The sequence below is a fragment of the Lepeophtheirus salmonis genome, unplaced genomic scaffold (genome assembly GCF_016086655.4).
Source record: "Lepeophtheirus salmonis unplaced genomic scaffold, UVic_Lsal_1.4 unplaced_contig_10631_pilon, whole genome shotgun sequence".
NCBI classification, from domain to species: domain Eukaryota; kingdom Metazoa; phylum Arthropoda; class Copepoda; order Siphonostomatoida; family Caligidae; genus Lepeophtheirus; species Lepeophtheirus salmonis.
In genome coordinates this window covers 4069-21733 of record NW_027289180.1, presented here as the reverse complement: position 1 = coordinate 21733, position 17665 = coordinate 4069, and the positions used below count along the sequence as shown (strand labels likewise).

The window sequence follows — 17665 nt, the reverse complement described above, 5'->3', positions numbered from 1 at the left end:
TAAATTCGGTCAAATAGACTAATGTATTTCCAAAATAAATAGGTTAATTATATCTAATTTTTAATATATGTGTTTCAATATCACAAAAATCAAATAGAATAATCCAAAATCGTCTCAAGTAATATCAACGGCATATTTGTAATAGAAAGATTCAAAATTCTAACTTAGATGCAAACAATTATTATCTCATATTTGATGAGAAATATGCATTAATAATAATACGTATCACTAGTATTTACGTCTTTAAGTTAAATCAAGGACTCCTTGGTTAAATTAATAATTACGTTTGTATGGATGTGAAAAGATGGAATGTTTGGTCGTATAGTAACTATTTATTGTAATTGGGGGTAAAAAGTCAAAGTTGTATGAAAACGCTAAAATAACTGTAGGATCATATTTTAATGTCGCACTGGGACGCTATTACGTCGTGCCAGTGGTTTCAGTACTTTATAAGTGAGTCCAAAAGCTTCACTTCTCTCATTTTTTTATCTCTACTGCACCCTAGACAGTACCTCTTCAGGGCCGTTGGAATTGTCATCTCTGAGGGGAGTTTCGATCTCCCGGATGAGGAAATAATCGTTCAGGCTTAGGTCTGGGTTATGTAAGGCTACTTTATATTCTGGACGCCTCTACTTAACAGGAATTTTTATGTATGCCTCACGTTATTACCTTATAACAGAAAATGTATTTTGCTGTGAGCTGTTTCACTTACTTAATTCATGGCTACTTTGCAAATTATTATCTTTGATATATATAAACAAAGTAATAAATTTTACTATAGATATGATCCGTTTCGAAAAGGGGAGAAGTACAATTTCTTGTTAATTGGAAGTCGTAACTAGATATATATTGACCATTTAATTATTTTTGACTTATTTATATGATACAGAAATACTCATTTATTGCTAAACTTTTATTAAATATCACAAAACAATAAGCAGTTTTAATATTATGAAATATATATGTATACATTTTATTCATTTTAAAAATTATGGAGAAATAATATGACAATGATTTTCTTGGAGTACTTAAGTGATCAGTCTCAATTGGCATGATTGTCTCCTTTTGCTAACTACAAACTAATTTTTTTTTAGGTGAAAGGTTGCATGATACAATAAAGGAAACAGCGTGCACTCTATTTCTTTTGTTCTTCTCCAACAATTTGTGGGGTATCAAGATACTCAAGACTTATTTGTACTCTAAATAGTCTCTCGAAATCCAATAAACGTTTTTTTGGGATAGATACCACGTCTGCTGTAATTTGTCGAGTGGTATACAGTGGATTGTAGTCAATCAGGTTACGAACATAGGTTATGTTGTCGAGGCTACTTGTCTACTGGATACATCCTAGGCAACCCTGATTCCCTAAACCCTAAGCTTGAAATTAGTATCCTGCTTGGCTTTAGTCCAAATTTAAAAAAAGTTATATAATAGTTTTTTACACTTTTTATTCCAAATATAGCTCATCCAGAATGATGGCTTTAATACGGGGACAAAAAGAAGTAGAGCTGGCCTTGATTACATCTGAAGACAAGTTTCTCCACTTCTCCGTGATCATGGCATTGCCATTTGGGGGATAAGTCTTTTTCGTCTTGCCCTGCAAGACGTACCAAACAGCGAAGTCCAGGGGATTTACGTCCGGTAAGCACCTATTTTAGAAGTCTACCGGCAGATGTCATCCATGTTCTCCCTACAGAAAAACTGCACCTTCTTGGATATATGTCCCCGGATGCCGTCTTGTGGAGAACGTGCTCTTCAAAAATGACAAGACTTGGTACCTGAAGACCTTGTAGTAGATGTCTGTGCTTACTTTTTCGTTGGCTTTGAAGAACTAGGAAGGCATCTTGCTGCCGTCAGACCCAACGACGCTGAGGATCGCAACCTGAGCTGGATGTGGGTCCTGAAAGTTTCCTCGACCTAAGCTCTTCATTCAGCCGAAAAGCAATCATTTCTATTGTTCAGAGCAGCGTCTACTATGAAGATCTACACATGTCAGAGTTAAACTTGCGTGTGGAAGAGATTGCAAAATGCACACCCTCTGCCGTTTTGCCTGTTGCTCCTACATTTTTGATTGTATGAAAACAAAATAAACATCAAATTGTAGCTTTTTGTTAGCCCTTTTGAATGACGCCAAGTTCTAAATTGTTAGACTTTTAGAACAGAGGCTAGACGCCCTCGAATAGCATTCTAATTTTTGAGTCCTCCTCGTGTATTGTAAAGTATCTCAGCCTACCATTTGAAATAGTTGAGTAAAACTTTAAGTATTTTAAAACCACAACAATATTTACTATCATACTTAATTAATTCTTCCGATTCAAGTATAAATTTGGCTTTTTCAAATGATAGAATATAGATTTATGATGCCGTCAATGGTAGGTATATCAGGTGACGTAATTTATCAAAGATTTTTTTTTAATGGGATAGCTTTTTATTCTGTTCGAACTCGTCCTTAAAATATAGAACAGGACGTCCAAATTTTATGACCGATACTTCCCCAATCTTTACCCTGGACATGTTCTGTTTTTCCATCTTGTCTGGGACTTATACATCCGTAAATTTGTAAAATGTGCGGTTCTATTAAGGATCAAGAGCATGCTGAAATTCAAAATAAAGAAAGCTATAATAAATAAAGATTCAAATCTTAATAAAATTGTAGAAATAATTTTAATAACCCCCATCTTCTAATTTGATTATTATTCTCTTAAAAAAGAACAGATTCATTTGGAAATTTGTATGTGATATCTAAATTATTTTTGAATTTATTAAAATTAATGTTCTTTGAAAGTCCTGGAAAATTAATAAAAGGGTCATTGCAAAAGACAGTTGAACAATAAAATCTGGCACTTTTGATCTATTGAAATTAACATAAAAATGCCATTTCTATAGATCCATTCAAGAAAACAAAAAATGAGCGACAATCATTGAGAAAATAGCTTACTCAATGTAGCTTATGTTGGTTTAATAACAGACTCTTTTGGTTTGTGAACCGCTCACACGCACTTTAAATTAGAGCCTGATCTCAATACTTGCATTTCAGGAATATGGAATCGATCAGACACTTCTTGGTAGTGTAATGACCTCTGTAGACACAAGGTAGGACTGAACAAAATAGTACACCAGATTCAGGTGAGGGAAGCTAGCCCCTGATATCCTTGGTCTCCAATAGAGCATTCTTCTACTCCACAACCCTTTTTCTGACAATAGCTGTCATATTTGAAACTTCATCATTGCTAAAATTCAAATGCTTGTTCACAAAAAACCTAATAACAGCGCACCTGCGTTCTTCCATTATGGAAGTTTATAGTTTTGAAATCCTTTGTTGATGACTCAATGGCGGTGTTTTGTTTGCATGAAACGTTTGTATGCATATTTACCAAAAAATATTGTGCAATTTTGTCTACATATATGCAAAAAAATAATCATGAAAACTGAAAAGGCCGGATATCGCTGTATCCCGAGCAAACCAATTTGATGATGGTGTTCTTCCTTGTAAAAACTTGTTTTGAATTCAAAGTTGAGCAACTTGCTTAATATTAATGCTCAACGTCACACTTTAATTTGGAATAGCCAAATTAAATACTTAAATATAAATTCGTTCTTTATACTACCAATTACAAATTAACAGGCCATCTAAAAAAAAATCCACCGGATTTGGTTACTAACGTCATACGCTTAACTTTTCTACACTAGTTAGTATTTTTTGTAAGGGGTGTAGGCGGAGGGGTCCAGTGGGTAGTCGGCACTGGAGAGTAATGATGACTAGTTATGGATGGAAGACGTATATGAATGAGTTATGGTGTTTATGGATTAGAAATGACGTGGATGATAATCCATTCTCCAGTCTATCACTACTTGTTCAGCTCATATCGACTCATCCATCATGTTCTTCCGTTTTTCACAATTAAATCTATGCAAGTTTGCGCGGACTCCATTCTCCAGGGTCACTTACTCAAGTTGAACTTTGTATTGAATCCTACAACAATCATCATCATTCGACGTACGATCATGCTGAGACTCGTAAAAGATCCTTAAAACATATTCTTCATCCCTTTCTCATCCAATCACAAATGATCAAACTCTAATACGTATTTTCAGAGCATTTGGAAGGAATCACGAAATGCTATTGCTACGGTCCGTTGCAAAGAATAATTGACATTCATATATATTGCCTTTGTTCATCAAAAGGCTATGAAGAGGATTATATTGGAGTTATAGAACTAGATCAAGATAGGGTCATTCCTAATCCGTAAACGCCATAACTCATTCATATATGTCTTCCATCCATAACTAGTCATCACTCCTCTCCAGTGCCGACCGATTTCTAAACTGTATTTTCCTCCAAATTTGATACATCTATGCAATATAGAATGAATTTGAACATTATTGTAATTTTTTTTTACGTTTGTGTATAGCTATGGTAAAAGTCAAGGCCATCGAGGGGATTTAGTGAAAAATTCCAGTGGCTTTTGTGTCCAAAAAAATTAATATCAGCTGAATCCAACTACTCGGGAATTGATAAAGAGACAAAGTTCCCACATTGATGAGGGATAGTTAGTGATGTCACACGGTTAATGTTTCTACACTAGTTAGTTGTTTTTGTGTAGCGCTGTCGAGTACTTCACCTACAGCGCTACACAAAAACAACCAACTAGTGTAGAAACATTAACCGTGTGACATCACTAACTATCCCTCTTCAATGTGGGAATGAACCTTACAGGAAATGAAATTACTAGGAATGCAATTTCTAAGAATGATAAGACAGGGAATGAATTTACAGGGAACACGTTTACTGTGAATTAACCTGCCGGTCACGTTAAAACACATAATCATTTAACAGTTTCCAATAACTACTTATATGTAATAGAAGGACTGTGTAATCGGTAGATAAAATGCCCCACTCCGACTCAAGTATTTTGAAAATCACCGACTCTGACTCCAACACACCATATTTTAATAATATATTTTATAGAATATATAAGTACTACCAATGGTTTACCTGGTGTTGCTCGGATAAAGAAGGGAGAGGGGAAATCACATTGAAAATAGTCAAATTAATTGGGAAAATATTCAGAAAATACTTCTAAAAATATAATACACAATCATACTAATAATTATAATTTCATGCTACATCATTTTGGCCCATAGGCTGAACCCCATATATATTATTGTTATTTAAACCGTAGAACACGAATATGACCATTAAAACTTTTCATGGATATCGGTTTGGTCTTTAAAAAATTAAAAATCAATATTTGAGGGTATAACTTAGATTCAGTTCCATATTTGTACATGAAATAACGATATAAATGAAAATAGATGCAAATATAAATTTGTTCAAATGTTGCAGCAGTTGACAAATGAATTATTCATCACTTTATTGTGATAAAAAAGAATAAAAAATGGATAAAACTACCAAAAAATCGATTAAAATGAAAGACCTTTCTTAAATGCTATTATATTTTTTTTCTTCTCCTGTACTCTTTATCCGAGATGACGTTTTATATATCCATTTAAAAAAACAAAAAAAACTGCCTTAATAAATGTCGATTTTGATTTATTTTTAATCAATTTAGTGCTCAATATCTATTTAGAAATTTAAATATAATAATATGGTTAGGTTGCGTAAATATAAATTACAATAATATTCCGGAAAAAATGAATCACTAATGAGTTCAATTAATCAATTCTTTTGAATAAGAAGCATCTATAAACATTTTTAATCGCTGTAAATATAAATTGTTATTATTTATTTTAATAAAAATCATAACAAACGATTCATTTTTAGTATTATGGTAATCTAAATCACACAACCTACTAAGCTTATTAAATGTATATATAAATATTCAGTTATAAACTTCGAATAACATACAACATAAATAAATAAAAAAAGAAAATGTTATTAGAATACGAAGTCCAATTTTTAAAAATATACGTCAAAAAAAAAGCAAAAATCAAAACTTTTATAAAAATGAAAATAAAAAACAAATTTTTTAAAAAAAAGTTATTAATAGCATTTATTGGCATTTTATATTGGAATGCAAGCCTAACAATATTTTTTTCTTTTCATTTGAAGTTTTCTGCAAAAAAAAAAAACAAAGAAAATGTTATTAAGAATAATTTTTGGAAAAGTGACCCTCAATAACTGTTTCACGGGCACGTATAAAGGACACACACACGTTTTCTTTCATACATATACAGGTTATTGGGTATTGAGTATAGACATATAAATACAGATTTAATTCAGGGTATAGGTAGTTTTTAGTTGTAAATACTAAGTAATTGTGCCCGGTATAAAGAAAATATATATAATTAAAATATTTGATAAGATGAACAAAATATGAAATGGGTCAAAATCTATTGCTAATACATTGTTACAGTATCCATATACCACTCAGTTAATTATTTTTTCTCTTAAAATGATTTAGATTTAATTAGAAATAAGTAATAAAACCTGATTTTTTTTTCTGATAACGACACTAAAATTCAATCCATTTCTTCGCAATATAACCAAAACTTGAAGTTTCCACAAAAAATGACGTCATTTGTACTTTTGTATAGTTAGTTGCCACATCCTATTTCTAGGACATTTAAAAAAATTATATGAACCAGTTTTGCGACTATATAGAGGAGGACTTTTATCTAATCTTAATACTTTACCTTTTCGTAGGTACAAAAAGACATAAAAATGTGGAAATATATTCGTTTTTTAATACAACTGACTGCTATTTGTAACTTTGTAGCTTTAAAGACTGCATTAAAGTCATTTATGATAATTTTTAAACAATTTCTTTAGTTTGGGGACATACATCAATATTTAAATATTAAGCATATTTGTATAACAAATAAACCAAAAATATCATAATATGAATAATTGGTTATAATGTATACAGCATGAAATCATCATATGAAAAATAAAAACATGCAATAATTGTCACAATAATATATATACAGTCATTATTTTTCTAACAGAACCAAATATGACGCCTTGAATAAACCACTTTTAAGTGAATATTTTTTATGATACTCGGGAAGTCAAATTCTCTAAAGCAACCCTACATTCATATAGCTTGAACAGTTTGTAAAACAGGCTTATATAATTAATAGATACACAACTGAAAATAGGGAATCCTTCGAAGGCTCAACTCACTTGATTTAAATGTCAAGAAAAAAAGACCAAAGAGATAAGAAAAGAAAATAAAGGCAAATGGATAAGTATGAAAGTTAAGTTTTGAAATGTATCTTTTTTATCTACTAATTTTAACTTTGTTATAATTTGTCCAATCATTAATAAAAAAATCTAATCTGGCAGCTAAACTCCACATTTGCTATTGTTATATAAACAATAGAACACAAAAAGGACTATTAAAACTTTCCATCGCAGTAGGATAATGCTTAAAGCTTTTTAAAAAAAATAACATTTTGAGTATAATTTCGATTGAGAGCCATATTTTGAAATGAAATAACATTATAAATAAAAGTTTAAGGTATTAACAATGGTAAATTTTTCATTAAGTTAATCTGAATACGATTCCTACAGAATGTGTCTACTCTTAGAAAAATCCAGTAAAATGAAAAATCATACATGTAAGATTATATTTTTTTGAATTGTTTTATACTATAGCTTAAACTAAATAATCAGACTAATATTACAACTTGAAAAGATTTGCCACCAAAAAAAATTTCAATTTTGTTTGATTTTTTCAGTTTAACTTTTTATTTTCTTATAAATTTATTTATTAAATAAGCAATATCAGGGTCCGTTTAAATTATAAATTTAAAAAAAAGAAAAAAAAAAGAAAACATACAATTTTTTGTAGAAAATTTTTCACAAATCTACAAATATTCATGGAATTTTTTTTTTAAATCAAAGATTTAATTTAATTAAAGAAAAAAATTAAAGAAGACCACAGTTAGTCACAAAAAAATAAATTTTTTGAAAAGAAAATGTAAACATTTATATTTCATATATATACTTTAACAAAATATATATTCAATTTTTTGTAGAAAAATTACAAAAATCATTACTTATTTACAGAAAATAAATTTTTGGAAAAAAAATTGAAAATTAAATTAAATTTCTAATATTACTTAAAAAAAAATCAAATATTAAATATTCTAGCAAAAAAATTCATAGTTTGGACGGGATACAGCTCTACACACCCTGCGGAAACTCCTGATAGCATATACAAAATTAAAATGTCACTATTGGCTTTTTTTAGAAGGCCGACTTCAGGCAGTTGACGGACACAGAGGTTTCCTGCCTGCTCCTGGAGGAGAGTATCTGAGTTACTCCACAACCTTAAGCCGCATGAAGACAATGTAAATCATCGTCTTCCAAGTCTTAATCTGTTTCCAGATTTCTTTCTGGGCCAACCCTGCGCGGAACAGCACCGCAATTTCAATCCTCTTCTCGTACTGTGTGCTGATGTTGGCGACTAGGAAAATATTTTTCTTTGCAATCAACCTCTAATTATGTGCTCTACAATATTGCAAAATCGGAAGAAAGAACTAATCTTAACCTTTCAATATTTGATTTATAGAGACGAGTAAAAAATAAAATTTGGGGCGATAGTGATATACCAATACAATAAAAAAAAGGGAATATGTTCTGGAGGATCATTGTATAAAATAAATAAATCTTGCAGGTGTTTAGTTCAACTCCAATTTAAAAAAAAATACTTTACATACAATTATAAAAAAAAGATAATGCTACTTTTGATAAGTTTTAGCGACGAGCTAAATCATATTTTTTCTTTTAATTTCTTAAGCTGTTATTATTTTTGAGAAGAGAACATCTAAGTATTGAGCAAGAGTAACACCACTAACTTGTTAGGAAGTCATCTTCTATATTATTCAAGTAAAAAATTTGTATGCTTGTTGACGCATAATAACCTTGGACAACACCAATTACAACTAATTCATGCTTGAAAAAACGTTTACTCCTCTTCTGTACAGCATGTAAGAATCCATTTCAATAGTCTCTTGCTTATCAGAGTCGCCAACAAGTTATTTTACTTTTACATAGGACATTGAGTAACTAATTCGTTCTACTTGGCCTAATTCTCTAACGAAAAACAACCTAATATTGCAAAAAAAAAAAAAAAAAAAAATCAAACATGTTAACTAAACAATAAGAGACATGTCAAAGTAATTTAATACTTTCTAGCATAAGGTTTCTTCAATCGTTTTGCTATGTACTGGAATGAGTCATTGACTTTGAGGTTGGACACTTGTGATGTGTTCTACTATTATTTATACAAAAATATGTCAAATGAGTACTAAAACAATTTTTCTAAAGGTATCTATAATATAAAAATATACAAAGAGTAAAAATTGTACCTTTGGGTCGATTATTAATCATTTTAGAAGCAATGACTGTGACGATTAATAGCGAACAATAAAATATAACTCTAACGACTAGTGTTAGATTATTCCGGAAATATATTTCCGAATGAGTCATTCCCCTTTCCCCTTTCAGTCCTTCTTTTTAGTTAGTAATCTTCTTCATCCTTCAACGGTCCGGCGGACCGATAAGGACTTTTCCTAGATTCTTACAAATTTGATTAGGACCTAATCGATGGGACATTAGTATTTTAGAATGTTACAACAGTACTTATGACAAGTTTTTTTCATTTTATAATAATTATGTTTGGTGTTCCATTTTGGTACAGAGTTCACGGAATCTGAGAAATAATGGGGCGAATGGAAAAACAATTAGTGTAAATATATAATTCAAATGGAGAATAATCTTATTGGAGAAAAGTATAGTATGACAATTTGAACATGATGAGTAAACATCGATACTTATTTTGATGAAAATATCAGATAATTCTATATGTTGTACCCATCATTGGAGATGGAAGGGGACCTCCTGATTGGAAGATGAAGTGAAGTAGTGAACTTTTGACTTTAACTCCGTCCTACAGACCACAATCTATTGAATTACTAGAGAGAAGGCATGGACAACAAAAGGCCATTAATTAGAGCACACGATGCTAAATGGAATGAAAATCTTCAATTATGCTTGTTACAAATAAGAAGCAATCAAATGGCTGATGGCAAAGGAGTTTATGCTGGCAAAAATGGTATATGAGAAAAATATACGAATCTCTGGCGAACCCTAGGGAGAATCTTGTATAGATTCAACAACAAATACAATTTGCAAAATTGTTCTAGCTATACTATATCCTTGAACTAATCATCAAGGGATTATTTAATTGGAAAGCTAAAGCTGTTAGTTAGCTCCGAATAACGGTCTGGCTAGATACAACTCAAGCTTCCGAGAGAAAAAATAATAGGCCCTCTAGAAATATTCCCTATCAACCGACTGAAAACAGTATTGAGCACATCTGAATTAAAATAATTGTTATTGTCTCTGTGTGTGTGTTTCTTTTTTTTTTAAATTTATAACTTTGTGCGGTTTTTGTTTATTGATGCTTGTTTTTTGAAAAGGAGGAAGTTTAGATAGGGGTTTGAGACAGGGCATGGCTTTATCTTGCTGAAACAACAATACCCTATGTACTTTGTTGTCAGCTGTCGATTCCCTCTTCTCCCTTGATACGTCATGGCTATTTCAAAATGTAATCTTTTTTATAAATACACGAAATAATAACTTATTCAGATACACATATACTCTGTTTCCAAAAGAATAGGAATACAAATTCTTGTTGATCCCGCGTAGAATAAATTATCATAATTACTCTTTTAATCAAATATTGTCCAGCAATATTATAATACAGTATCGAATAAAATACTTTGTAGATTTAAATAATATGTAATATATTTTAAAAATGCTGAAGAAATAGTATGATAGTGATAGTCTGTGAATAAATAGCGGTTGGTACGACTCACTTATTTGGTTAACTACCAGATGATTTTGGCCATATTTTCTGTATCGTTCTAGGAGATAGGTTGCGTGATACAATAACAACGTGATGAAAGGTGTCACAGCTGATTGGAAGAAGGACTTGAGGTAGTGAATAAAATAAAATAGAGAATAACTAATTATGTTGACCTTAATTTCATATACCATGTATCGGAAAGACCCGACTGGTCACCACAAACATATAAAAAAATATTCTCTAAATAATGTTTTTAAATAGGCAAAAAGAAAAATAGAACAGATTAGCTACTTCATCTAATTTTTTTTTTTTATTTTCCTTTCCCTTTTGACTTTCGAGGTTAAGAGTGGATAAAACAGCTAGTCGTGAACATAGACAAGTTGCTATTTGCGTCTTCAGTAACCAACAGACTTCCCAGTGACTATGTGTCCCTTACCCAGCTCAAAGCCTGACAAAAGCCCTGCCAAATTTACTAACAGATAGATGTACATATTACGGGAAATAAAATATTATTTTTTTACTCCAATCAGTGGAAGCACACATGTGTATAGTTAAACTTACCACAGGCACGTCTAACAAATAATATATACTGACAATATTTACCCTCTATATATGTTACAGAATTCGATTAAATGTCACATGACACACATATGACAATAGAAATGCATTATAGAACCAATCAACAGGTAGGATTTGGAGTTAGGATATGGATGACCGTTTTTAGCTTAACAAAACAGACTAATAGTTATAAAGGTGCAATGATTGTTGGTTCTTTGGGGTAAATCTCCATGGGTCGAATGCCACAGCTTCAACAGTTATGCATTATGTGGCGAAAAGTAGGGATCAACAAAAAATTGTATTCCTGTCCTTTTAGAAATGGAGCTTAAGAATAAAACAACTTTTACTTTGTTTATTTGATAAAAATAATGCACTATGAAATAACCATAATATATCAAGCAAGATGAGGCAATTGTTAAGTGACAACAAATTACATATTGTATTTTTGTGTAATCAGGTAACGCTGAGAATAGGAAGATAATTCAAAAACACTATACACAGTGCCAAAAAAATATTTAAACAAAAATATCTTCCAATGGTTAGAAAAGGTTTTAATATTGATTCTGGATTAAAAAATTAAGTATTTATCGTAGCGCCAGAAAATAGTGTTTTAGTGTGATAAAGGTAGGTTTCATTAGTATGACTAAATTATTACTTTTTTACTCAAAAGTGACTTATTTTTTATTTACATACAAATAGACTTTGTTTTCATATTAACAATAATACCCACCGACTGTTGTTCTAACCCCTTATGAGTTTGCATTATTTGAGGAAAGACAACCTGAATATTTTCATTTATTCTCATAAAAGAGCAACGTTGTTTCAAAAAGTGTTTCTTTATTTCTTGGTAATCACTTAAAGGGGTTTACTTAGATATGGTATTCCTTCCCCGCTTATACAGTTCCACTTGGACATGAATATTTGTGTAGTCGTGCCCACTCAATTGGGCGCACTATTTTTGACGTACATCTTTTGAGCGGGCCTCTTTTCACAGCAGATCATTTCAGTTTGCGTCTATTTGGCGTGGTATCATTTTGGCGTATCATATATACATTATTTGATCAAAAGTAAAGGAGGGTATCGTCACTAAATAGTCGAATAACTACAATAAATATCAAAAAATTAAAACTAAGCAGTATGCACTTTTAATTTCTATTTTTGATGGGATATGGTATCCATTTTGCTAGCTTTGTGTAAACAGTATGACTGCTCTAAGCCTTGAAATAAACTCTCATAGTACGTCGGAGGAGTCTCACATCTCAAGCAACGCAATGATGACAAACGGGGGATTATCTCTTAGTGGTTTTAATGAAGAGGTTAGGAACTACTTATTACAAACCAACTTGTTGGAAAATCGGAAAAACTCTTGCAATATACTTGTTTACTCTCCCTAACGCTAACAATGTTTTATCGGTTCGAGGGGAAGATTCTGTTCTAGTTATAATCTGGCGCGGAAAATTTCGATTACTGTTTGACAGTACTATGGATGCAAGCTGAGGATTTCGAAGAACAAGTCCTACTTAACATGAAAATAGTGCGAGTGGGAGTCCTATATTTTATTCTGTAATACTAAGGAAAAGGTTTTTTTTTTTTTATTTACAAAACCATCTTCAGCTAACATTTTCTGCGTTTTCAAAAATTTAGTATTTACAGTCTATATTAATAATTGAAAACTCATTTAAACAATTTTAAAATGTTTAGCTTAACATGGGAATCTGTTCGAAGAACGGATTATTCGGCAAGTTCTTAAAACACTTTGCATTATTTATATTTCAAGTTTTTTAAATAAATAAAAAATGTAGAGAAGAAGTTATATTAAAAATGAATCAGTTTATTTAGTTAAATGAGGGGATATGAAGCCAGTGTTGCAATGCCACACATGTTTTTATGATTCCTGGCCATTTTGATGTATCCTTGGTCTCCCCAAGAAGTACCCCATGAGTTTTTGACAAGCCAATAATCCAGTCCCGATGCCTTATCCGTACCATACCCAACAACCAAAACAGCAAGATCCACATTAGTAGAACTACAATAATTGTCTATGTAAATGCCTATCGATAAAATATTACAATCAATTAGCCTAAAATTTAAACAAATATGATCTAAACATAATTCACCTTTTTCATAAAATATAAAAGAAAGAGATGATGTATCAACGGCTGCAGAAATAGGACCGATTTGGGCAACCGCCAATTTTAATTGGTCTTCACTTCCAGGTTTAACGTCATTGAAAGAGCTAATTTGTCCTACTGCCATTGTTTTATTGTATTTACAATTGTCTTCTTCATCTAAATATGGATATTTTTTCTCTGTAGCTATACCTTTATTATCAATGAGATATTTGAAAGCATTATCCATCAATCCACCATTACATCCCTTATTTCCATACTGTGTGGAACAATCAATCAATTGTTGCTCACTGAAGGAAAGAAGCTTCTTGTTTTTGATGAAATATTGTCCCTCTACAGAGCCAGTCTGAAATTTAAAGATACACATATTCATAGATTCCAGATTTTTTGTTTAAATACATACAGTCGAAAATGCCCAACATGATCCACAATATGTACTTTTTTTGACTGCTGTAACTGCTCCATTTTTCGTCCAATTAACATAAGAAGGAACCGGCACGCTGTTGTCTAAAATAACAGTGTTCTCACCTGAAAAGAATCCTTGGGCCAATCCAGTATATCCTTGAAGAAATTCACTTTGAAGCTGTAAATGTAAATAAAATATTTTTTAATCAATGGAGAATGTGGTTTACTAAATCTCCAAATTGGTTCATTGCCAATGTATAAGTGTGAAGTCCATTTTGGGCTTCTGCATTATGCTTTTGGATTTTGATTCTGTTTTCTTCGAAAATTTTGAATCTTAGTTCTTCGATTTGGAAAGAGCCATATCTTTTTCCGTGAAGTTTCTTCCATAGAGTCCATTCACTGGAGAATTCTCCAACCACAACTCCAAGGGATACAAAAATAAAAAATAGTTTCATAGTTTTAGATGTACAGAACTCAGAATGGTTCATTAAATATACCTTTTATTGGCGTAAGTTATCTTATCGGTACGTCCGTATCTTTCTCAAGATATGAAAATATATTTGATTGATAAAAAGTAATCAAAATTAAACAGAAGATAAAATTATTTCACCTGGAAAATATTGTTGAAATGTATATTCATCTACTTGACATGTGGTCCATCACTACATAAGCATGTTAAAATAATTTTTGCAAGAATTGAATTGGTTTTTTTTCCTACGAATTATCTTTCCTTTTTATATACACACTTTTCAGTATTATCCCCTCGAGGCCTCACAACTTGTACATAAGTAGTAAAAATGCATTGTCACACTGAAATAATTAGAAACTGATGTATTTAATTTGGAAAGTCAAATTGTAGCTAATTTAAGTCTTATAAATCAATGGCTTTAATTTGTAGTAGACAATTTGTGTATATCAATTTATTCCAGAAATTTGAATATAAAACATACCCATATATATACCCATTTCCTTTTCATGATTTGATAAATCCTTCTGGTTAATAACAGATTTGAAATAAAAATATAATTATTTTTAGTAATACTTGTAGTATATGTAAAACCACCAAAGCTTTGATTAACAATTTTCATCCGATAGGAATTTTAAAATGTTCTAGTAAGAATTGATTCCTTGCTAAACTTTTGTTACTTTTCCATCAATCATAAAGAGAATAATTAAAATTGGGGATTTTTAAACATCATAACACAAAAAAAATCATTTTGTTACAATAAAAAAAAACTTGCTTACAAGATATTCGAGATCAATAAATTTGAGTTAATAAATAGTATGTGCATTTGTCGACTCTTAATCTTTGGTGTAAAAATGTAATATAGTAACATCGAGCAAATAAGAACATTACTTGTATAATAGTCTTAATCATAACCACATGGAAAGGTTTTGGAGCAAAACGCAAAGGTTTATCCGTCTTTGGCTTGCGTTCACAAAGGCCGGTGTTGCATCTCACCTCAAACGAAATTTGTAGAGAAGGACTTCTTGCGTGGAAGAATCTGACAACGCCGTTTATAGACGACATAAATTGTACAATATTCCTATACATAAGGATCTTAGACTCCTTAAAAATGTTTTTTTTTTCAACTTTCTTTCATATTTTTTTACCCAAAACCCAAGAAAAGGAAAGAAGTTGTTTTCAATATGCATTATATACCGGATGGTCTATTGAAATCTGAACACTTACTAATTCATCAATTCTGGAAGGTTAAGTGATTGAAATTAGTTCCTATTTTGCTATATTATAATTACAAAAAAAACTGTGCTCTCTAACTTACGTACAAATCGAGAAAATGAAACTTGAACTTTCTATTCGCGCAAAAAAGTTTAAAAGGCTAAACTGGACCTGGAAGAGTTACAAAAAAAAGACAGAATAACCCCCTCAAGTCCATGAGGGTCCATGCAAGAGATCTCTATACTTGATTGCAGTCTGTTCAGAGAGCTATCAAAAAGTTTATTAAAATAGCGTTGTGAGGGTAGAGAGACCACTTTTGACAGCAAAAATGAAGGAAACCAGTCCTTTCCGTTGCATGTCTCTTTTAAATGAATCTTTTGAGTTGTTTTGAACTCTTTTCTGGCACTTTGGCTCCCATCAACCCTGATACCAAACACCTTCACTAAATCTTTTCGATGCATGTCGAGGGGAAGGCTTGCAGTGTCCATCATCCAGGCACTGAGATCTTCAAAGCCACCGTCAGACAGTACTGAGACACCATGAGAGATGATTACATCTGAATCGGCTGCAAGGCCATCCACTGCCACCCGGAAGCCATCATTGCCACTACATCTATAGTGTCTACATCAATGATTAAAAGAGCTAAGAAGTATATTTATTTATAGTATTTATTTTGTTGAAATTATATAGTTAAATAATAATTTATATCTTGTTGAAGTTAAAAATTCAAAAGTATATATATTTTAATGGACCGCTCGGTATTAATATTAATAAAGCAAGAGCTATCTGTTTGTATGTAATCCATACAGTCAGTTTTGAAGAAATAACAATCCAATCCAGTTTGTACGTCGTACTAAAAACGAAAAAAGTTTATGTATTTGACTAGTGCAGAAGTGTTGTTATTTGTTCTTTCGTGATTATCATTGTGCAGGGTTTAAAGACTTTTTTTTGTCAAAAAAATACATCAGTGTGTTCGTTAGACTTATCTTTTATCTTGCTTATTGATATTATTCTTACAAATCTTACTTATTCCGTCGAAAACCTTATTTGTTTTTATCACAGAGCATGTAAAGGGATTTATTCCTTTTTTTTTTTTTAACCTAGTCTACAATAATACCTGTTTATAATCCCGGGAGTTCTTCCTCAGTGTTGTAATTCACCTTTAAATTGTTCTTTTTCTTTTTGTCTATTTTTGACGTCCGGCGAAAGGAAAAAAGGGAGATCCAACTGGGCTCTCCTTTTGAGAACCTTATCCAATGTAAATAGATTAACATTTAGACTCCGTTGCTTCCAAGAACTCGTTTTTTCTTCAAGTTAATAGTACCTATCCTATTAAAAAGAATAAGGATACAGTTACCTTGGAATCTTCATCAATAATTTCTGACCTCTATATGGGAACGTCCAATACACCAAAATCAATGTCATATAGGAGAGTTGAGAACTCGAATTTAAACAGAGATTCCATCCTTTTGTTTATATATGTGTCGGATGGCACCGTCAATTACTTGATGGGTTCAAAAAATTAATGTTTATTTTCACAAAAATTGACAAACTATGAGTAAAAGTCAAATGCATCTTGGAAATCTTGCTTTAATTGCTACGGATATTTTACAAAAATATCCCAAACGAGGTTGACAGTATTAATTGGGATAGACCTCATAGCCCTCTTACAATAACTCAAAATAAAATTCATTGGGAGAGAATCATGTGTCTTGCAATTGAAGTTGACTTGAAAGATGATGACAATAATTCTTTCAAAGCTTTCATAGATTGTCGTAAATTCATGCTAGCTGGAGATGGCGATCGCGTGTTGGATTTGACTTTAAAATTTGATCATGAATACATTTGTAAGAAAGCATTAAAATATCTGCTCGAATCTTGCAACAAAGTCAACTCCTTTCGTATAGGGAACACTTCTTTAATTTCAAAAATCTCTTTTAAAAAAATTGCTATTTTTAAATATACAAGTTATCAAAATTAGGACACAAAGGGTTACCATATATCCTAGAAATATGCCTTCACTGATTCCATAAGGAGATGAAATTGAAACA

At 31.4% G+C, this 17665-nt stretch overlaps 1 protein-coding gene across 1 annotated transcript; it reads right to left on the bottom strand.

The window, feature by feature from the left end:
* Positions 1–13209: 13209 nt before the first annotated feature.
* Positions 13210–14415, bottom strand: LOC121126085 (cathepsin L). The gene is made up of 4 exons (XM_040721383.2): positions 14161–14415; positions 13932–14111; positions 13517–13874; positions 13210–13450 (listed from the first exon to the last, which is right to left on the bottom strand). Exons 1-4 carry the CDS (start codon positions 14386–14388, stop codon positions 13239–13241), a joined length of 978 nt encoding a protein of 325 aa, XP_040577317.1. The 5' UTR covers positions 14389–14415; the 3' UTR covers positions 13210–13238.
* Between the last annotated feature and the right edge of the window lie 3250 nt (positions 14416–17665).

Coding starts and splice junctions, on each gene's coding strand:
- LOC121126085 (XM_040721383.2), bottom strand. CDS start 14,388: ATGAAACTATTTTTTATTTTTGTATCCCTTGGAGTTGTGGTTGGAGAA. Junction 14,112..14,160: donor TGAACCAATTTGGAGATTTA/GTAAACCACATT, acceptor TTACATTTACAG/CTTCAAAGTGAATTTCTTCA. Junction 13,451..13,516: donor TTTTATATTTTATGAAAAAG/GTGAATTATGTT, acceptor TTTTATCGATAG/GCATTTACATAGACAATTAT.